The sequence below is a fragment of the Sylvia atricapilla genome, chromosome 16, assembly GCF_009819655.1.
Source record: "Sylvia atricapilla isolate bSylAtr1 chromosome 16, bSylAtr1.pri, whole genome shotgun sequence".
In the NCBI taxonomy this organism is placed as follows: Eukaryota; Metazoa; Chordata; class Aves; order Passeriformes; family Sylviidae; genus Sylvia; species Sylvia atricapilla.
Genome location: NC_089155.1, coordinates 7,505,097 through 7,527,010, shown reverse-complemented (window position 1 = coordinate 7,527,010; position 21,914 = coordinate 7,505,097). Strand labels below are relative to the sequence as shown.

The following is a 21,914-nucleotide window of genomic DNA, read 5'->3' as shown; positions in this document are numbered from 1 at the left end:
TGGCACCTGGCACCTGGCAGCACCGCCGGCAGCGGCAGCACGTTCGCCCAGTGACCGGGTGCAGCAAGTCCTGGCCACGGCACGGCCCAGGATGGAGGCGGGCGAGTGGGCGGGGGATGAGGCCACCCACAGCGAACAGGAGGGAGCCAGGGAGGAGGCAGAGCTGGGGGAACTGCGGGTCCGTGATCGGCAGTCGGGGTGAGGGCGGGAAAGGGGAGCGCTGGGAGAGCGCGTCGCTCTGATGTGCGCTGCCGGGCAGTGCCGGCTGTGCAGGACAGGAGTGCCCATCCCTAGCTGCGGCTGTGCAGGACAGGAGTGCCCATCCCTAGCTGCGGCTGTGCAGGACAGGAGTGCCCATCCCTAGCGGCCGCTGCAGTTTGCGGGGACACTGGGATGCTCCACACTGCTCCCAGCACGGAGACCCCATCCCGGGCACAGCATGGGGCCGGGACCGTGCGTTCCCAGCCGGGGCGGGCGATGGGCCCGGCCACGCTCCGTGGGAACCAGACGGCCCCTGGGCACGGCTGCGGCGCTCGCTTCCTCCCGCGCCCCCGGGGACCGTGCGAAGGAGGGGGCTGAGGTCAGCCGCGCTCGCCGCCGGCCGCTCCGGAGACGCCAGCATGATGTAGGCGCTCAAATATTGTTTTCCACTGGGTAAGGGAAAAAAAGGAGAAAAGAGAGGCCCAGGGCTGAGTGGCGGCCCCCGATGATGAAGGGCGGCCCCCCTGCCCTGCCCGGCGCTGGGACACAGCCATGGCCCAGCAGCAGCCGTCTGGGGGCTGATAGCGGGGCTGATAGCAGAGCTGACGCGGCCGCGGTGCTCCCGGTCCCTGAGTGACGGCAGCGTTCCTCCGTGCCAGCACCGCCCCCGCAGAGACCCCCGAGACTGGCCAAACTGGAGTCCCCCTGGCCTTGGGGAGGTGGGGGAACTTTGATACAGGTTTGGTCCCTACATCAGCACAGAGAGCCGCTGCCAGCCCTTTGTCTATCCTGGGGCAGGCCATGCCGTGGGTTCTGGGCGGTGCTGCTCCTGGAGCTGGCAGGATGAGGGGCGCAAGCACAGCCCCCCACTTTGCCAGCATCACTCTGGCCCCACTCCAGTGCTCAGGTGTCCCAGTACTGTGTGGGAAGGGGCTGATGGCCAGGTTCCATCCTGGGGCTATGTGAGGACCCTGCTCACCCCAGTGTCCCCCAGCCTGGCCAGTTTGGGCATATCCCTGTGCCCAGCCCAGTGTCAACAGCGGTGACTCAGCTGGTGCCTCTTCACTGGCAGCCACCCTGCATGATTCAGGTCAGAGGAATCCACTTTCCTGGCTGTTCCCATCAGAGCTGCAGCCCCTGGCACAGCCCATCTTTGGGGCTGCCCTGGTCTCGGAGTCTTCAGGGACTAGTTGGAATCCCAGCCAGGCACTGACACAGCCACAAGCAAGGACAAGAGAGGGGAAGGAGCCCTGTCCTCCCCACAGCAGAGCCTCCACACTGTGCCACAACTGCTGGTGCCTCCCTGCAGTCTGTCTGGGGCAACACGGGTCCATTTGCAGGGCCACACACTGAGGCTGGTGCCACTTGTGCCATGTGTCACATCCTGTGCAAAACCAGAACTTGGAGGGGTCCCAGGCACAACGAGGTGACAGTGGGGCTCCACTGAAGGATAACTTCTGCTGCAGCACATCTCCCTGACCCCCTGGGACAAAGTTCCCTCACAGTACCATGGGATGGTGTTTCAGGGGCTCCCGGCCCCACACTGGGGCAGGACCTTATCCCCGCATCTCCCTGGGGCACAGGACCTGGGTGTAAGCGCCCTGACGCAGGCCATGCCCTGTCCCCACACGGCCTCACCATCCAGTCAGTGATCACGGATGGAGGGACTGGTGGGGATTGAAGGTTGTGCCAGGCAGCCTTGGGCATGTGTATCCCACAGCCAGCAACTGAGCCGGGTCCCCAGTTTGCGCCTGCCCACTGCCCACCTCGAATGGGGCACAGAGACCACAGAGGCAACGTTGGGGAATGTGCTTTATTAGCTGCTGGGTTGTCCCAGGCTGGGGAGTCCCTCACTCGAAGAAGAACATGCCGGGTGTCCGGTAGAGGCAGGGGGGCAGCCCCAGGGGGTAGCCATTACCCCCCTGCAGTGGGATCGTGGTCCCTGGCCCCCATGGCTCCTTCTGCTCACCTGCCCGTGGCCCCATGGCCCCGAAGGGTGGCTGGCGGTGGGCAGTGGAGGCCTGGGGGGCTGCGGCCAGGAGATGCTCCAGCGCTGTGCTGCAGGGCCTCTCCTTCATGCAGAAGCTCAGCGCCTGCACCCGGCACTGGTAGCTGCTGCCCAGCGCCTCGGGGCCCGGCCGGCTGAAGGAGCCGAACACGGGCAGGTGGGGCTGCGTGTAGCCCTCTCCCTCCAGGAAGCAGGATGGGGGGGGCTTGCCCGTGCCGAGGAGGTTGCCAGGGAATGCAGGTGGCACCTGCCCGAATGGCTGACACGGCCCCAAACCAGGGGCAGCCAGCTCCTTGCCCTCCAGCTGCTCTGGGGGAGTGTCTGGGGTGGCCGGCGAGTCCTGCGGGGGGTCCCTGTGCTGGGTGGGCAGCAGGGCAGGCAGCAGGGCAGGGTGCTGGTGCTGGGCCGGCCGCTCGCCGGGCAATGGGTACTGACCTGGCCGGGGCAGCTGCAGCGCCGCCGGGAGCCCGCCGAAGACAGTCTCCTTGGGCGGGCGGCTCTCGGGCGCCGTGAAGAACGGCCCCTTGGGCTGTGGCATGTCCTGCAGGTACAGGCAGGGCTGCCTGGCTTTGGGCGGCTGACGCCGGGCACACGGCTCAGCGCAACCTGGCGCCCCGGCACCTTCAGACGGAGTGGCAGGGCTCGGCAGGCGTCCTGTGGCCGACGGCGAGGTGTAGCCCCCCTCTGCCTTCCCCTTCTCCGGCAGCGGGGCAGCGGGCAGCCCTCGCCCCTGCTGTCTGGGGGTCTTCCCGCGCCCCTCGTCTCCCTCAGTGCCTGGGGCATCCCGGAGGCCCTTCTTCCTGGTGAAACGCCGGCGGCGCCGCAAGAAGCTGCCGTTCTCGAACATGTTGTAGCAGTCGGGGTCGAGGGTCCAGTAGTTGCCCTTTCCCGGCTTCTTGTCATCACGGGGCACCTTGACGAAGCACTCGTTGAGGGAGAGGTTGTGGCGGATGCTGTTCTGCCAGCCCTGCTTGTTCTCGCGGTAGAAGGTGAAGCGGCCCATGATGTAGCGGTAGATGCCGCTGAGGGTGATGCGCTGCTCGGGCGCGCTCTGGATGGCCATGGTGATGAGGGCGATGTAGCTGTAAGGTGGCTTGGTGGCCTCAGCGCTGGGGAAGGCGCCGCCGGCCGGCTCAGGGACCGGTGGGCTGCGCAGCGCCGCGTCGCCGACGGGGAGGTCCGGCTGCATCCTCCCGGCCGGCCCCCGCCGCTCCGGCTCTGCCGCTGATCCCGCTCTGCCGCACGGCCCCAGCACGGCCCGTTAAAACCCGGCGGCCGGCGAGGGGGCGGCGGGCCCCTCCTCTGAGGGGCCGCCCAGGGCGGAGCGGGGCTCTGCCGTCCAGCACTGGTCCCTGCGGACAGACGGACGGATGCGCCGCCAAGGCCTGCGGCCAGCAGCCGGTGGCCCCCGGGTTGGCACAGCCGCAGCCTCCCCAGGGCAGAGGCGGGCACAGCCCCCGGCTCCCCCAGCCCCTTTTCCCACGGAAGCTTCCCACGACCTGGTTCTCATCCTGCCCTGCTCACGGTGAGCAGCCGGGCCGCAGCTGGGCCTGGAGTGAGGCTGAGTAAAGGGTGTTGGCAGGACTGAGGGTGCTGCCTGCCCCCAGATGCCCGTCTGTCCCCTGCCCACCCCAGTGTCTCAGCCCCTGCCCCCCCAGCCAGGGCTTGTGCTGAATCCTGTGCCAGGTTTCTGCATTGTTCCCAAATCTCTGGGCACAGCACAGGCCCCAGGAGCCCCATCACACCACTCAAAAGTGTAAACTGAGGCAGAGATAGTGACTGCCTTTGGGACAGCCTTTTGTGTTGCCAGGTCAGCAGAGCAGTTAACAGGCACCTTGCTGCTCCCTTCACCCCTGCCAAGGGGCTGGGATGAGAAGAAGGTCTGGAGCCAGTGCTGGGGCAGGGAGTTGTGTCATGCTGTTTCCCTCTGGCTGTGGCTGAGCTGGCTTTGCCCACATGACGCTCTGTCTGGACTCAGGTTCCCCAGCCACCTGTGCCCTGCTTGGACCAGCACCAGCCCCCCAAAACCAGAGCCAGCCCCCAACACTGATATGAAAACACCACCTTTATTTGTAAGGTTTGCAATGGCGAGTCCTGGCAGCACAAGGTGCAAGGACAGAGCCAGGTCTGCCCTGGCTTGCTGAACAGGTATGCAACTAATCCCACCTAGGGGACTCCTAGGGAATAAATACAGCAATCACAGGGGCAGCAGCACCTGTCCACACCACCTAACATCTGTCCTTGTCTGGTCCTGCACACTGAGCACCCTGAGAGCACTGCTTCAGGACATGCAGCTGGAGTGGGGCCATGGGGCTCAAAGCCTCCCACTCTGAGACTTTATGGCAACTGGGCTCTCCTCTTCTGCTAGGTTCAGGGCTGGCAGAGCTGTTTGAGGACATGGAGAACGTGGCTGGAGGTGCCAGGGGCACAGGGCTGCTGGGGGGAATTGCAGAGCAGTGTCGGCCTCAAGCGCTGGGCATGATGGAAGAGCTCCCGTGCGAACACTGGCTCCACCTGTGGAGGCACAGAGGGACAGAGGATGGGCACAGGTCTGTGTCTCTGCCTTGCAATGGTCCCTGTGCCTGGCTTGGGGGTTGCCAGCCTCAGTGGGTACTCACGTGAGCCATGATGAGCTTCTGGAAGGGGTGCCCAGCTCTGGTGGGATATTCCTCCCCAAAGCACAGGTAGATCTGGTACTGAGGCATGAGCTGCCCATTGCTCAGGTACTCCCGCACCTCTGCAAGACACCAAACCTGTCAGCCCCCACCAGCCACACCAGGGCAGCACCTGCCCCTCTTCCTGAGGGGAGAGGCATCTCCAGGGACTTACGCTGTATGTACTGCTGTGTGTCCAGCAGCTTGTAAGTCTTCTCCCTCTCCAGCTTGTTGGGCCAGTTCTTGTGCGGGGCCAGTGGCCCATTCCAGTACACCCTGCCTTGGCACTGGCGCTTCATGAAGACCCCCTCAGGTGCCACCCACAGCAACACCCCACGCTCCAGGTGGGGCAAAAGCCGCTCCAGCACATCCGTCATGCAGGCCACGTGGCCGTGGCCACTGAGCACCTGTGGTGGGGGGAACTTTATCTGCTCCATGCAGGAGGGGCTGTAGAGGTGCTCGCTGTTGGCCGGCATGGCACTGGTGGTGATGCGGCAGCCCTCGGCCGTGCGGGTGGTCACCTCCTTCACCAGCACATCGCAGTAGTACAGGCGGATGTGGAGCCAGCAGTCTGGGGCAAAGAGAGGGTCAGTTCATGGGCAGTCTGGGCTGGTGGGGCCACCCAGGGCATTGCCTGCAGCACGGCTCCTTACCTGAATTGTTGACATCCTCCACAGGGAGGTAAGACTGGGGTCCAGGAACAAAGTGGCCATGGGTCAGGTTCCAGCCACAGAAGACTCCCCTCACAAAGCACCCTGGACCAGGGCAAAAATGTGAAGGTAAGACATGGACAGTTACCCCAAGGGCTCCCAGGCACTCTCCTGACCCAACCCCCTGGGCCCACACTTCCTACTGAGTTTGCTCATTATTGTGCCTCATTATATCTCCTAAGGGCATGGCTTTGCTGGGGTAGAGTGGGAGTCCTCAGCCCCCACCCCAATTCCCACAGGTGTTGCCTGCATGAGTGACAGGAGAGCAGGATCCTGTCAGAAGTATGTGCTCCCTGCCCCCAGCCCCATCCCTCAGAGGGGGACCCTCCTCACCTCGCTCAGTTGGGTGGCCAGAGAGCCGGGGCTGTGGAGACACATGGGCACTCTCCAGCACGTCCTTACGTTTTTCCTCCTTCTTTGGACTTCCTGCAGTGCTGCCCTGGGGGTAGGGGCAGTTTTGGTGAGGGCTGAGCTGGCAGCGGGGGATCCTGAGCCAGCTCCAGCCTCTACCATGGACCCCATAAGCCAGCAGATCCCCTGCCTGAGTGTGGCAGTGTGTGGCACAGGGGGGACCCTCTGTGATGCCCCGTGGGAGAAATGCAGGCAGTGTGCAAGCAGGGGAGCAGCTGGTGGGTGAGGGGGGGATTTGAGGGTCCCACCTTCTCCCCTGCCTGGATGGCACAGGGCAGGCTCACCTGCTGGTCCTCACTGCCTGGGGACTGTGTGTCACTGTCCTCTGCAGAGAGCAAGAAAGAACAGGTGAACCCCTGGCAAACGGCAGGAACAGCCCCAGGGAAGACAGCTGGCTGTCCAGGACACCCAGAGAGGAAGAGGAGCGGGGAGGAAGGGTAATGTCTGTGGGGCACGGGGCTTGTACAGGCATGGTTCAGGTATCAACCCCACATCTGGCACAGGAGGAGGGACGGCAGGGATGTACCTGCATCACAGCCTCTGTCAGTCACGATCTGATACACCTTGTAAGGCTCAGAGATGTCCAGCTGGCTCCGCTCGGGCACCTCCTGGAAGTCGGTGCTTTTGTTGAGGGCGCAGCGCAGCCGCGTCTTCCAGGTGGAGGGGTCGGCCTTGTCCGTCCCTTCGTGGTACTTCCCCTTGTAGACAGCCCAAGCCTGAGGGACAGAGGGTGCCCTGTGCTGTGGGGGTTGTGACAACCTGACCCCCCCCGTGCGGTTGTCCAAGGGGGTCTAGCGGGGAATGAGTCCACCGGGTTGGGGGGGGCAGTGGGGAACCGGGGCTGCGTGTCCTGGGGGACTGCAGGGAGCTGGGTGGTGCGGGGGGTCGTAGGAGAACACACGGAGCTGGGAAATGGGGAGCCCCGGGAGCGCACGGAGCTGAGCGGTGTGTGCCACGGAGCCAAGTCCTGGCGCTGCGCACAGAGCCAGGTAATGGAGAGCCCTGGAGGTGCACATGGAGCTCGGCTGCACAGAGCTGGCTGAGCGATTCCGGGGCGCGCACGGAGCTGGGCAGTGGAGACCCTCGGGCAATGGGGAGCCCCGGGAGCGCACACGGAGCCCGGGGGCCAGTCCCAGGAATGCTCCCAGGGCCGGGTGGGGACCGCGGGGAGCCCGGGGTACCTTGAAGAGCGCAGCATCCTCCTGTTGCCGGTAATCCTGCTTGGCCGCGTGCTTCCAGGGGATGCGGAAGAGCGTTCGGTGCCGGTTCTCCCAGCGCAGCCCCGGGTACCGGCCGCTGTCGATCTGCGCGATCAGCCACTCCTTCAGCCGCATGGGCGCCCCCAGCTCCGCCATCGCGGCCCGGCGGCGAAACCGAAAGCGGCTCCTGCTTTCACTTTCCCTTTCCTGGCCCACGCCGTAAGTTCTGGCTGTCCCAAGGTGGGGAGACGGGTCTTAAATTTTTTTCTCTGCTCCACTTTTCCCCACGCGGCAGCGTCAGACATCTGTGTTCAGGAAAAAAAAGTGATGTCGTAATAGAAGGTTACAGCAATGGGAAGAGCTGGAGCTGGTGCCTCCGGGAGGGATCCCCAAAAAAGGCACCCCGGAAGTTTCAGACCCTCACAGTGTGTGCCCCCATGTACATCAGTGGTGATTTTAGGCTCTTCCCGTTGTTCATTGGCTCCTGCGGAGGGTCTGGGTGATTGACCCCCCCATCCTGGAAAGTGCCCTTTGTTAGGCAAAGGGTGGGCGCCTATTCCCGGCTCTTGCCTGGGGCTCCAGCCTTTTCCTGTTGTGCAGAACACAATGTGCTGCTCGCACTGGTAATTTACATACCGAGATACCTGCACCAGGTGTATTTCTCGACACAGGCACCCTGCACTCGCGGGAGGGAGGCAGGCATATGGTATCCACGGGAGAGAGCTCAAGGCACCAGAGGGCACACGGAACTCTCCTGCACCCCTCCCAAATGCTTCCCCTAAAAGTGTCAGGTCTCCCACACGTTCCCCGAAGGGGACAAGGGACCCTGCTCCCTTTACTTCCTGCTTTGGGGATCCAGATGGACACGTCCCAGCTCCAGGGACTGCGTCCTCCCGTAGGACCAGCTGCTCACTCTGTGGGTGTGGGGAGCTGCAGGAGCTGAGGCAAGAGCACGGGGTTTCCAGGGTGGTGTGAACAGTCACATGTCCCCATGTCTCAAATCTCTCCTCTGCTCTAATGCTCACTTCTGTCTCGTGGGGCTCTGGATGCTGAGTCGAACGGGAAACGGGTGGGAAGGGCGGATGAGCTGCGCCAAGGGCTGCCGGGACCGGGGTGGGACACATCCTGCACCAGCTCCCCAGTGGCCCCCAGCAGGGCACGGGCTGGGTCACTGGGCCATGCTAAGGTGACATTTGTGTTGGTTCCTCCATCACTGCAGAGTCTCATGTCACTGTGCAGGGAAACCCTGCTCTTCTGCTCGGCTGCTGCCCCCCAAATCTCCTTTTGCAGTCCCCCAGGTCTCCTTTCCTGCTCTGAGTCAGAGAAAGTCACCTCTGGCCAAGAGGAGAAGAGAAGTTCCTGAGAGCTACTGGGGCTGCAAAGTCTCCAAATGAATAATAGGTGGCAGAGAGCCCAGTCCTGGGCTTTCTCACAGGATGTGAGGACAGGGCACAGCCACGTGCCACAGAGGGCACATGGGGCCACATGGGGTGTACAAGCAAGCCCCACTGGCAGCCGTTTTCTCTCCTTATTGAGCCTGTCCGGGACCCCCTTGTTGCAAAATGAAGCCCAGGCAGTACCTGTGCCCCCCATCTGGGCTAGCTGCTGGGCCACGTTCTGGGAAAAGGCCCTGGGAACTGACCGACAGAGAATCCACATCTCCCCTTTCTGCCTTGGGAAGCAGAGCGATGGCAACGAGTCACTGCACAGCCTCCCAGTGGCTTGCACTGATTACATCCAAGGCCGGGAGATAATCGCAGCCGCCGGCTCGTTTGTCAGCCCCAGCCCGCCGGGACAAGTTTTATCGGCCGGCCTTTTATCGGCCGGCCGGGGATTTCATGTGGTGTGGCAGCCGCCTGGTGACGCAGGACCCGGGGGATCTAATTACCCGGGCATCAGCGAGGACGCTCAGGAGCCAGATTCCCCACTGTATTCCTCACCACGCTTCTCCCTTCCCAGGGAAGGTGAAGCTGCTTAACCCTTAAACTTTTCATGCCAAAATGAGCTTCAAAAGGGAGTCAAACATTAACTCATAGCTAACCCTGCCCTTGTCCGGGTTTTTCCAAGCTGTGTAAACCAGATCTGCCAGAATAAATATGTTTTGCTGTGCTGTGGAGCTGAGCTGGAGGGGCCAGGTTTACAGTGGGAACAGGGGAATCCCTGGGTATAAAGACCTTGGCATAAGATGTCCCAGTGTGGGAGGGTGTAGCTGTGCATGGGGCACAGATATATCCCAGATTCTGGGCTGCAGGACTTCACCCTGCTGGGTGCTGAAGAGGCCAAAGGGTGCTGAAAAGCCTGTCCTGGGGGCAAGGGAGTGGGTGGAGGAGCCTGGAAGGAACTGGGAGGAGAGTGGAATCCTACAGCTGATGGTGCAGGATGATGCACCCCTGGTTATTTAGTTCGCTCAGTATCGCCCAGAGAGGGTGGAGCTCCCAGTCTGCCTGGGTCACCCCAAGGCAGCACTCAGCTCAGCAGACAGATGCTGGCAGCAAGAAGGAACCCTGGTCTTGAAGCTTTGTCTCCTGGGGATCCCTTCCCCCTAGGAGAGGGGAGGCAGGGTTGAGGGGTACCCCAGAAACATGCTCTGAGTCCCAAGAGGGACAATGTTGATGACCCAGCTGGGCATCCTCACAATTTTCCCACTTGAGACTCTGCTCCAGGAAAAGGTGTAAATAGGACAGGTCTGGGGCTTGTGATACTCAGCTGGTGCCAGGCTTCCAGTTCTCCCAGCAGCTGGAGCCAGCAGACTCCTGGACCTGGTGCTCCTGGATCCAGTGAGTGGAGAGGCTACAGTGAAACAGACTCCAGCAGAGCTTCCACCTGCTGCTGCCAACCTCTCCTGGAGCAGAGCTTGTCCCCAAAGAGCCCTGCCCTGGCACTCATATTTCTTGCCTCCCCTGTCAACTTCCCACAAGGCAGCAGGGTGAGCCTTATCCAGACACACCAGTGTCCCCATCCCACTCCAGAGAGTGGCCAGCAGCAGCTCCAGACTGATTCCATGCTGGGACCTTCCCCCTTGGCATCCCCGGCCAACCCGGCCATCACAGGAGAGTCAGACCACAGAGAAGGGTATTTATTACTGGGGGACAATAGAAAGTCTTTAAGCAAAATGGCTTAAGGCTCTGCTCTAGTGAGGTCTGGCCAGGTTAAATGCTTGGTTCCCACCCGTTACAGATTGTGCCCTGGGATAGGTGGGAATGGGGTGCAATGGATTCCTAAAGCTACAGTGCTTGCTCAAGGCTTGTGCTTGGCCAGTCTGGAGCTGGACCCTTGCCTGGGAGCCTGTGTGGTGGCATTAACTGCTGGCACACTGGTGTGTCCCTGCTCCACAGCCACCTGGACACTGGGAGCTTGTGCTGCTGGTGGGAAAACTGCTCTGAGGGGAGCACTGGCTCTCCCGTGCACCCTGAGGCCATGCAGTGGGTACCCAAGTGCTAAAGCTGCTGCTGGCAACACCTGGGTTCTGCCTGTGGCAGAGGAGACCCCCTCTGTGTTCTGCCCCAAGCAGGAGCCTGCAGTGACCTAGGGGCAGAGATCTGTGTCCCCAGCACACTGGATGTGAGGAAGATGAGCCCAGCATGTGCTGCAAAGCCCAACAGCGTCCATGAAACCCACCCAGACAGAGGGTGGCACATTCCCACCCCCGGAGAGAAGGAGCTGGGCTTTGTGCAGGTTCCTGCCCAGTGCTCTCTGTCCCACTGTGTTGCATCTCCTTTCTCTCTCCAGGCTGTTGGGTGATGCTCACTGCTCTCCCGTGGCTTGGGTCACTTCAGACAAGCCGGGATGCAGGAGAACGTCCTCTTCACTCGCAGCAGGAAGGGACTTGTGCTCCTCATGTCTCTGGCTCTGGGGACCAGTCCTTGCACAGCTCCCTCTGTCCTGGTAGTTCCTTCTCTCCCTACTGGCAGCAAGGCCTTTATTTCTTCCTCATCATTGAAAGGGGATGTCCCATACCTCTGCTTCAGGTGCCTGCGGACCTGGGGAAGGAGTGAGAAGTAAAATACAGTGCTGGTTTACAAGGGCAGGTCCAAGCCTGCCAGCAAGGGGAGCAGGGAAGAAACTGAATCCCCTCAGGATTTGTCCTTGCTCTGAGACCCATGGCAGGCTCAGCCACTGAGCAGGGCACGGGTGGCAGAGGCTTGTCCCACCTTGCGGGCTGCGCTGCCGCCGAACTCAGACAGCTGCTGCCTGAAGCCGGGGTTGGGGTTGGCGACGGGCCGGATGGTTCGGATGGCATCCAGCACCTCCTGGCAGCTCAGCTCCGTGACAACCATGACGTAGGCAACGACCACGGTGGTACTGCGGGAGATGCCAGCGAGGCTGGTGAAGAAGGGCTGGCGTTAGTGGCACACCCTGACCCCATGTTTGCTTCTTCCTCCACCCCTGTGCCTCAGATATTTCAGTTCTTCTTCTCCAAGGACTTGCTCTCCCGGAGGCCTGAGACCTTCCAAGGTCCTGGCCCATCAGTGCCTATAAATACCCACTCCTCTACAGGGAATGGGAGCAGCAGCCACTGCCTGGCTGCCTGCCCCAAACCCTGCTCATCCCGTGCGCTCAGCTGCAGCAAAAAGCTGCCCTGGCTCCAGGACTGCCTGGATCCTGCTGGGTTTGAGTCACAAGCCACAGCCAAGGGTGGATCCTGGGTGGGTCCATTGGCACAGAGCCCTCTGGCACAGGCTGGCTTTGATCAGGGGGTGCTGCTAAAGTGAGGGGCTGGGGGCTGTACCTGCTGAGCTGGGGGGACACAGCAGTGGGCACAGGGGAAGAAGCGTTACCAGTGGACGAGGCAGTTCCCTCCATGCAGGCGACACTGATGGATAAAACTGATGCATTCCTTGAAGTGCCTCTTGCTAGCAAGAAAAATAAACCAGACAGAATAAGAACTTCAGGGGTGGAACAGCATTTTTAGCTGCAGGCAGAACAGCCCTGCATGTTAGTTGTTTTAGGGGATTTGCCAGCTACTGCTGAGACCTGAGCAGCTCAATGCTGTTTATTCCCAAGGAAAGGTGGATTTGCCAGCTCATTCTGTGCTGGGGACACAGAAGGGGACACTGTGCTGGGGATGCACGGGGCTGCCCTGTGACTTGTGTGACTCATGCTGGGGCAGTGGGAACTGGCTGCTTGAATCTCCAGCCACGCCTGTGCCCTTGGCTGCCTCCACACCCTTTATGTGCTCTCCCCTCTCCAGACACTTCCTGGGGGGATGCTTGCTACTCCTCTTCATGGGTGCTGCAGAGTGGCTGCCCCTCACCTCACCTCACTCAGGGCTTATACTCTCACAGCAGTCACTGAACTGGGATGCTGTTGGGGTCCAGGGCTGGTACCCTGCACTATGGTGTCACATCTCCAGCCTGTGGGTCGTTGTGCTTGAGGAGCTGGAGGCAGCACAAGGAGGGCTTGAGGAGCTGTGAACCCTCACCTCTGGTCACCCTCCCACCTCCCTGCATGACTCCAGCCTCCCCAAAGTACTCACATGTTGGCTTCAGGGGTGTCAGGCAGGGGGATGCGGAGGTAGGTAATGTCCTGGAAGACAGAATAGGAAGAGGGGAAGCTCAGACACTGCAGCCAGGGTGTCATACATGGTCAGAGCAGGGCTGGCAGTGCCTTTGCTCCTCACCCACAGCTGCCTACAGGGTTTTGCTTCCCCTACACTGCATCCCCCCTGCGTGGGCGTGGGGCCACACTATCGCTGGGGTGAAGGGCAGGGCAAGGGGACACCAGCAACTCGTGGGAGGGGGTGGGAAACAAGAGGAGTCTGGAGAGCTGGAAATTGTTTCCCGTCAGTGTTCAAGGCCGGGTTATAGTCACAAGGCAGCCAGTTTCCCATGCCGAGGGGCCACCCAGCTCTTCTGGGATCAGTTACCAGGGAGAGGTGTACGTGCCATGGGATGCTCAGAGGGGGAAGGAATGTGCAGCATGGAAGGAGCTGCAGGAGTCTACAGGTTGACATCTGGTGCGGGACCCTACCTTCAGCAAGGGCTGGGGGGATTCATGGATTGAAACAATGTGGGTGATCTTGTTCCGGCTTAGCTGCTCCTGGTCTTTGGCATCTAAAGGATAAAACCAGATATCAACATGTATTCACTGCCTACCCTTCTCTTCCCACAGCGTTCCCACCCTGCTTTTACAGCCAGCCAGCACACAGAGCTTTGCTCCAGCAGATCAACTGCATCCCACCCCCACATTCAGCAGTGCAGACATGGGCAAACACAGAAACCTGGCATGCCAATCCCATGATCCCAAACCAGAGGCTTCTCCCTGATCCCTTCTCCCTGCTGCTCATGCTGGTTGAACCATTAACCCCTGCACAGAAACACTCTGGGTCAGCAGGTAGTGTCCCTCCTGCCTGTACTTGTCCCCAGTTTGGGAGGAGACATGTGCCCTGCCCACACCTCCTTGAGCAGACACACACGTAGCACTGGGACTTGCTGCAGTCTGAGAGAACTGCTTTATCTTGTGAACTATGGAAGTGAAGCTACAGCTATTTGTACAAACTCTGATTTTCTGTAGAAAACACCTGAGCAGTGACTTGCTGATCTCTGGTCTGTTCTCTCTGCTGCGTGGACTGAAATGGGGTGTCCTTGAGTGTTTGAGGCAATGCCCTGCCTCTCACCAATGCTTCAGCATTCTGGATGTGATCCTGGCCTCTGATCCAGCACAGCAGTTGTTGCACAGGAAGGGAAGCGTGCTTGTCTTGCTGAGCAGCTTCCAAGTGTCTCCCTTCCGTGCTACAACCAGCAGATGCAGAAAGAGTGGCCAGAGAGGAGGGGAAACATTTCCCCATCTCATTCTTTTGCGTTTCTGAACTTTCATGTAGTGTAAAACCTTGGCTCAGGAATCCAGACTGGGATGTGCTAACAGCATGATGTGAATTTTAATAGGAGCAAGCCTCAAGGGAGATGCTCTGCAGGGAAGCTTCGATCTGTGTCGGGAGGGAGATAGGGACCCTGTGGGGACTCACACACTTGCCACCTTCCCATCCGCCTTGGCAGGCAGTGACAGCAAGTGGTGACACTGGAATCGAGGCTTCCTGGTGCTGGAAAAGCTTCCAGTTGGAGGAAATGTCTCTGTGAGCTTAATGTTGCAGGCCTAGAATCTTGTCACCCTGGATTGCCTGGCAGAGCAATGAGGAGTGTTTGGATGGCATCAGGCCTAGGCCCCACAGCAGAGGCTGCTCACAGGATGAACTCTATTCACCCTGATGAACCTGGCAGCTGGGTGCCCTTGTCCCTGTGCTTCCAGCAACCCACAGCCCCTCCAGCCCAACCCAAAGTGCTCCACAGGACACAGGGAGAACAGGGCTGCCACTCCAGTGACATTTCCTTAGCAATTCACACCAGTGGTTTTAAACTTCCACAGCACTTACAGCAGGAATCAAGCTGGCAAAGGAGCCATCAGGGAGGCAGGAGTACTCATAAATGCTGGTTTGTCACAGCAGATGCCAACACTTGGTCATTAACTGTCCCCTGACAATGAAAACTCCTTAAAATAGTGACTTGGTGTGAGAAGGGGTGACTGTCTCTGGGAAATTCCCTCCTGAGGATGGCCAGCCCCCTCTGGTCTCTTCTACAGCTGCAAAACTGGGGAGCATTACCCTGAAGTGCCCCAGTCCTGCTCCTTTGCACCTGTGTGGCACCACCAGCTTCTCTGCTCCTGGCACAGAATCCATATTTCCTCCTTGGCTCCTTTCCCCCACGTATTCCAAGTGCTCAGCTGTTAAATAAGGAAACCATGCAAAGGCAGGGGTCTCTGCCCTGCCTTTCCCACAGTGTCTTCACTCCCACTGCTGCCAACCCATATTGGGTGACAGAGCAGAGCAGGCTGTGGGTGCAGACAGAGCAGTGGGTGCAGGCAGGATGTCAGGCAGCATTTGCAGGCAGGGAGACACCACCTCTAGCAAGCCCCACTCCCCAGATGGAGAATATCTCTGCAGCAGCTGGGTTCCACTTACCAACGAAGTTCCCAAGGTAGAGGCCAGGAAGGATCTGTGGGACACAAAGGGAAGTGGCAGTGTGAGCACAGACCTTGTGCTGTGGTACCCACTGTGCTGGTACCCATGCTGGGAAGCAGTGACCTTGGCTGGAGGGGTCAAAGCTCTGGCACTGACATGACCATCGCCAGCCCCGGGGTAGGATCAGTGCTGGGGCAGCTGGACCTGTGTATTCCCAGGGCTGCCACTGCCCTGGCATCCAGGATGTGGGGCTGGATGAAGCCCTGGCACCTGCAACTACCTGGCACTGCATGGGCACTGGGAGCCAGACATGGCATTTTTATTGCTCCTCCTGTTTATCATCAATTAGTCCTCCGTTGGGGTTTATTGCCTGAGCTCAGCAAGTCTCATATACCTTTGCACAGCCTTGGACTATACCCATGACCTGTGGAAGCCCTGCTGCTCGAGGGATGGGAAAGCAACAGGCACAGAGAACCTTGTAGGGGATGTAGCTGTCCCCCTCCCAGCCCTGAGCTTCGTTCCCCTCACTCTGCACTGCAGGAAGCCCATTTCTCACAGCCCAGGCACAGATTGCTCTGGACACCATGCTTTCAGCTCATTTCCCCTGGGAAATTCCACTTCTCATGATGAAAAGATAATTACTTGACAAGGCCTCTGTTAACAGCACTGCAGATGCAGAAGCAGGACACCTTGCAAACCTTGTCAGCCAGAGCTATTTTATATTCTCCCTCACTCACAGCCTGGGCAGTGAGTTCAATCCTGTATCCAGCCGGTTCTCTGCCGGTTTCTCCCTGCAGCAATATTTGGTGCTCAGGGCAGGTGGAGGTGATTTTCACCAGCACAGCTGGACTCACACTTGTCTCACTGCTTACATTTGGAAACGTTTCTCTCGACTGAACAGTTTAAAGAAGGAGTTTTTGTGATTCCTGCGATTTTAGATCAATTTCCTATCGACGGGGTGCCTTTAACTCGCAGCTGCGGCACTGAGAGGAGCGGGTGGGAGAGCGCCAGTTAGCAAGGGCAGCTCCCAAGGGCAGGACACTGAACCATGAATAAACAGCATGTGCCTGTCCCCAGCACCCTGATGACCTGCTCCTCAGAGAAGAAAACAGGGCAGCACATACATAAATAGTGCCTATACCCTCTGCCCGTGATACCGAACCCCACACACAGCCAAGCCCCGCTGAGCAGGGGGTGCGGGACCACCAGGCTCGGGGTCATACAGTGTTCCCAGCGCATGCTTGGTGCTGGTTCCTTGGGATTAAAGGTGTTGGGAAAAGTTCCCCCCTTCCTTGAAGGAACTCGCTGTGACCCCTGCTCTCCACCCCCCCGCGCCCCCGGCAGCTGTCAGCTGTCCCAGCGCAGTGTCCCTGCCTGTTTCACCTCCGGTGTTGCTCTGCCGGTAGATAAACAAAAAGCCGAGCCCTGTGCCGAACCGGTGCCGGCAGGTGAAACGCCACTTTTGGCACGGCAGAGGCAGCCGCCAGGTAAGGGTCTCCCACCTCCGGCACCGGACGAGCACGGCCGAAGCGCAGAACAGCCGCCCCAGCGCTCCACGTTACCTGGCTCATGCCGTTCCCCATGGCCGATGGCGGGCGCCGGGGGTGGGGACGGAGCGCGGGTGTCCTTGTCCCCAATGCTGCCGTCCTCGCCGTCCCCGGGCGCAGCTGCCGTCCCCTCTGCCTGGTCGGGTTCTCGTCATGAAGAGCCTGGCTCCCCCGGGATCGCTGCTCGTTCCCAGCGCGGCCAGGCCGGGCCGGTGGCTGTGCCGGGGCAGAGCGGACCGTGGCCGCCGTCCTCCGCGGCTCCTGCCGAGGCCCTTCCCCGGCTGCTCCGGCGCTGCCGAGCACCGGCTGCTGCCTGGCCGGGAGCAGACAAAGGAGGAGAAACTCCCCCCCTGCGCCGTGGCGTGGGAGCACGGGGCCGCGCTGGCTGCTGCCTGTCGCCGCTGCCCGCGGCCGCACAAGGCTGCACTGTTGGGAGAAGAACAAAACCTTTGTCCCGCTCCATCAAGGAAAGTCTGTGCGGCCACGCGGCGAAGCGCCCGGCAGGATGCCCGCCCCTGCCCACGCCATGCCCACCCCTGCATGCACCACAGCTATCCCTGCCCTGCCCGCAGCGTGCCCACCGCTGCCTGCGCCACACCTCCCCCTGCCCGTGCCCACCTGCAGCCAGGTGCCGCAGGATCCCTGCCCTGCTCACCGGGCTGCAGGAGTGTCCTGGGGACTTTCGCAAAGCCGCAGGACGGGCAGTGCCAGCGAGGAGCAGGGCCGAGGGGCTCAGCAGCAGCGCCGGTGGCCGCCAGCCCGCAGGGAGGGTCGGGTCGGGGGCCGGGGGCCGGGCGGGGGGATCAGGCCGGGCCCTGAGGGGTGCGGGTGCCGAGGGCGCCCCCTGGCGCGCAGCCGCGCCGTTGCCATGGGGACGGGCGGCTCCGGCGCCCTCACGGGCGGGCTCGGGGGTCGCGGCCCGGCCCCGAGCCGGGCCCGGAGCTTCCCGGTGGGCTCCCGGTGGGCTCCCGGTGGGCTCCCGGCTTTGTATCACAATTCCTGCACATCCCCGGGCCAGCGTGTTAAGCCCCATACTCTCCGTGTGCAGATGAGGGCAAGGTTTCCCCGTCACTTCCCAAGCCTTCCGCCGTGTATGGGGCATGTGGTTGGTATCTATGAGTAGGTTTAGATGCTACAGGTATAAGAGAATTAATTAGGTTAGAAAAGACTTCTGAGATCATGGGGTCCAATCTATGACTGAAAACCACCTTGTCAACAAGACCAGGGCACTGGGTGCCACTCCAGTCTTTCCTTAGTCACCTCCAGGGATGGTGATTCCACCACTTCCCTGGGCAGCGCCTTCCAATGCATAAACACCTACAGCCCTGTCCTCTCCTGGCCAGTGTCCCCTGCATCACACTGGCTGAGCAGGATGTGATCCCACTGGGAGCCTTAGCCCTCACCCAGGCAAGGCATTTGAGCAGCCTGGTCTAGTGGAAAGTGTCCCTGCCCGTGGAAAGAGGCTGGAATGGGATGTGCTTTTAAAGTCCCTCCCAACCCAAACCAGTCTGTGACTCTCTGGAGGGAGGTTGAGGGTGGTTTGTAACACTGGGTTGACTGGCGGTGGTTCAGGAGTGCTGTGGCTGAGCTGCTCCAGGGTGACCGTGGGCAGCTGCCTGCCCTGGGCAGGGGGATGCTGGCTGCACAGGAAAGTTACAGCAGGGGTGGTGGAATGTGGACTGTAAGATCTGCTCTTTTCTAGCTCCCAGTATTTGTGCAGGGGGACAGAGAATTGAAGTTGATCCTCTTCCTCTGCAAAGAAAAAGCAGTTCTCAGTGGTATCCATTTTTTTTTCCTTTCAGAATATGTGGTGCAGTTGATCCCCAGAAGCTTCTCAAGGGCAATTAAAGCAAGTCATACTGTGGGTGCATTTGTTGTGCTGAATCTTGTATTTCTCTTTCTACCCAGCTGAGTCAGAACAGCTGCTTAGCAAAGGATCTGAAGAGGTTTCGGAAGCAGTTAGAAAGGGAAGCGGGAATGCCTGAGGCAAGAAAATGTGCCTTTATTCTGAAGACCCTCAAAATGCCTTCAGAGTACTCTTTGTTTGTGAAAGAATTTTGCAAGAACCCTGGCATCACTTGGGTTATGAAACTGGTAAGTGTGTGCTTTCCCAAGGAAAGTGAGAGATGAATGGATGTCTTCGTTCTTCAGAGGAAGAGGAAAATATGCAGGAAACCCTCAGGAAGAATTGGGCAGAGCGAGGTAACATGGAGCAGCCGTGCTCCTGGCCAGGTTCCTGATCAACATGTACCACCAAAACACTGCTTCTTGTGTAAGAGTTTATTTCAGCAGCCAAAAGTCAGTTCAGTTTATTTGTAGAGCCAAAGTTAACTCAGTGGTGAAGGTGTAAAGTTCAGAGCTGTGTGTGGAGGAACAGACTGTGCTCCCAGGGGTTCTGGTTATGGAGTTATGGCTGAGTTCATACTCTGAAATCTTTCAGTTCAGCTGCAGGTGTGCAAGAAGGTGGAGGTGTGTGCAGGACAGGTGGATAATTTGGCTTCTGATTAATGAGCATTAGGGCAGCCCCCAAAGATGGAGCTATGAAAACATCTGTTTGGATTTAGGGAAATCCCATTGTGTTAGATGTCAAGTCTGGTGGAATTCCATCCTGAGAATATGAAGAGATTACAGGAGACTCCATTATCACAGAAGCCCAGAATGGTTTGGGTTGAAGGGGATCTTAAAGTTCATCTCATTCCATCCCCCTGCCACAGGCAGAGACATCTTCCACTAGAGCAGGTTGCTCAAAGCCCCATCCAATCTGGCCTTGAACACTTCTGGGAAGGGATATCCACCACCAGCCAGGAGCACAAGCTGGGCTGAATTTGGTTGGCATGAAGTTCTCTCTGCCCTGCTGGTAGAGAAGGGCAACCTTATGCTCTGAGTCATGTTTGTCCCCCCAAACCTGGAGCTGTGCTGAACACCACAGTTTCCACTTCAGCCAGCGATCTGGGGATTAAGGAAAAATTGTGTTTCCTTTAGAAATTCTGACAATGCCACAGGACACTGAGAAATGCCTTGCCTGTGCCAGAGGATTCAAGCCATTTAACAACTTAAGTGTTGTGCTATGGTGCATAATTAAAAACACACCCCTGCGAATGAGCAGTCCCTCTGTTTTGTGCAGCAGGTCTGGTGAGGAGGCTGGGACAGGAGGATTTGTCTTACCCTTGTGAGAAGTGACTAGGAGGTAATTATGCAAACTAACTCATGAATTACAACCAGGAGGATAGCAGCTAGTTATTATCTAACTCTACAAATGGGAAGTGTTAATTGGCAACAAAACCCTTATATTAAGCTGATTTTATGCCCCACAACCTCAATTAACATGGTAAAAAATCAGAACACAGTAAATAAGGATCTAAGAAAAGCCTGTGATTACTGAAATTATACCAACAACTTAAATAGATTGTGGCTGACCTCAAAACTTGCAGGCAAGTAAAAATAAACTCCATGTTACTCCTTCTGTTGGTCTGTGTTCTGGAGCAGCCCTGTGTTGTGACGTCCTGGGCTGCCCACTCCTGCACTCAGAGGCTGTACTAGGTCAGGATATGCTCAGTGCCACATCCTGGGACTGGAGCAAGCTGGACCTGGGCAGCACTGTGGGAGCTTTGCTCCTTGGGGTCCTTATCTGGGCCACTCCTCACCCTCTTTTATCCAATGTGCAGCCTAGGCTGTCTTCAGGATTTTTCTGCTCATTTGCCATAGCTCCCCAACATCTTTTTTTGTCTTTCCTGTTTAATTAAGCTCTTCTGTAACATACACAAATTTAAAATGGGACTTAAAATTCCCAACAACATATGTTGCGTTACGTATATTTCTGGAAGCGTGTGACAGAGTTTGTTTATTCGGTGCTATGGGAGTTCCCCATAGGCTGCCTGCTCTGCCTTTCCTCCAGGAATCCTCCAAACACAAATATTGAGGGGGTTTTTGTTGAATCTCCCTGCCCCCATAACCTTAAATAAACATGCTTGCACACGAGCAGCTGATGAATCAGGTTATGCAGGTCTTCTGCACTGAAATTCTGGAAAACTGCAGGAAATGCTAACATTAAAGCCACTAAGTCTGCTCTTCCATCTGTAGGTTGGCAAGTCACAAGGTGGGAGAATGTTCCTGAAAACTGAAATGTATAATTGATTGAAGAAGGTGAGAACGACTGTCTTTTCTTTGGGAATATCCAACAGGCATTTTGTTCTTTTGCTCTTTTTTCATCCTCTCCTTCTGCCAGTGCTTGGTCTGTTCTCCCTTGCCACCCTCCTGCCACATTCCTTCACCATTCTCCAGGGTAACAATAAAGGTTTTTACGATGGATTTTCCCAAATGGCTGAATACTTTCTTTGGGATCTGATTTTTTACACTTTGTGTGCATATTTATATTTAAACTTCCAATCTCATGTACATCTAACACTAGGCAGCAACTGGGTTATATTATCTCAAAAATATATATATATATAATATATATTATTATAATATATAATATATATTATATATATTATATAATATATAATATATTTTATATATTATATATTATATATAATATATAATATATATAATAATATAATATATATATATAATATATAATATATAATATTATAATATATTTATACTATACATTCTTTGGGTGGTCCTGAACAGGGCCAGGAGTTTGACTTAGATTCTTGTAGGTCCCTTTCAACCCAGGATTTTCTAAGATTCCAGCAGGGTGAGAAAAGAACTGTGCAGTTCTACTGCTTGGTATTAGATGCATCAGACGAACCTTGTCACTTCCAACTCCTGCAAACACCTACAGGATTCAGCTGGCCCGTCGCTGCTGCTGTCACCCTGTCTCTCTCCAGTCCTTTTTCATTGGAAGGCTGGTGTCACCAGATCACTGGAAATGTCAGTGTGACAAATCAGCTCGGAACAAAGCTGAAATGTCACTCCCGGTTTTACTTTTAGTGGTTGAATTTTGGCAGCCTTTTTTCTTCTTTAGGTTCACAGAATGTAAGGACAGGGTGATTCATGGGAGGGAACTATTTGATTTTCAATGTGTCACACTTGCTGCTGTATTGAGTTTGATAGCTTTCATTTGATTAACACATCTTCCCAAAAGGTATGCCAAAAGGTTTAGGAGACAGAAAAATCCATCAGTTCTCTCTGTGAAAGTTCAGCAGAGTTCACACTTGCTCTAAATGATCGAAAGCCTTTCCAGGGTGCAGGTACAGCAAGGCCAACTTGGGAGAGGGTGTGCCAA

General features: G+C 57.8%; 2 protein-coding genes and 1 long non-coding RNA gene across 3 annotated transcripts; 1 reads left to right on the top strand and 2 right to left on the bottom strand.

Annotated features, from left to right (window-relative positions):
• Positions 1–1,163: 1,163 nt before the first annotated feature.
• Positions 1,164–4,223, bottom strand: FOXS1 (forkhead box S1). Its single transcript, XM_066330767.1, has one exon. It carries the CDS (start codon positions 3,396–3,398, stop codon positions 2,052–2,054), a length of 1,347 nt encoding a protein of 448 aa, XP_066186864.1. The 5' UTR covers positions 3,399–4,223; the 3' UTR covers positions 1,164–2,051.
• Positions 4,224–4,256: 33 nt separating this feature from the next.
• DUSP15 (dual specificity phosphatase 15) lies at positions 4,257–17,199 on the bottom strand. Its single transcript, XM_066331058.1, has 16 exons — positions 16,700–17,199; positions 15,138–15,171; positions 13,154–13,236; positions 12,660–12,709; positions 11,962–12,036; positions 11,335–11,506; positions 10,955–11,163; positions 8,764–8,855; positions 7,166–7,437; positions 6,511–6,700; positions 6,269–6,309; positions 5,907–6,012; positions 5,517–5,618; positions 5,039–5,434; positions 4,828–4,946; positions 4,257–4,723 (listed from the first exon to the last, which is right to left on the bottom strand). Exons 1-16 carry the CDS (start codon positions 16,718–16,720, stop codon positions 4,580–4,582), a joined length of 2,106 nt encoding a protein of 701 aa, XP_066187155.1. The 5' UTR covers positions 16,721–17,199; the 3' UTR covers positions 4,257–4,579.
• A 1,395-nt stretch (positions 17,200–18,594) lies between these two features.
• On the top strand, positions 18,595–20,992 carry LOC136368302 (uncharacterized). Its single transcript, XR_010744824.1, has 2 exons — positions 18,595–18,778; positions 20,765–20,992. It is a non-coding gene; the product is annotated as an uncharacterized lncRNA (long non-coding RNA).
• Positions 20,993–21,914: the final 922 nt, after the last annotated feature.

Coding starts and splice junctions, on each gene's coding strand:
- DUSP15 (XM_066331058.1), bottom strand. CDS start 16,720: ATGGGGAACGGCATGAGCCAG. Junction 12,710..13,153: donor CCCCCCAGCCCTTGCTGAAG/GTAGGGTCCCGC, acceptor TCTGTCTTCCAG/GACATTACCTACCTCCGCAT. Junction 6,701..7,165: donor AGGATGCTGCGCTCTTCAAG/GTACCCCGGGCT, acceptor TCTGTCCCTCAG/GCTTGGGCTGTCTACAAGGG.
- FOXS1 (XM_066330767.1), bottom strand. CDS start 3,398: ATGCAGCCGGACCTCCCCGTCGGCGACGCGGCGCTGCGCAGCCCACCG.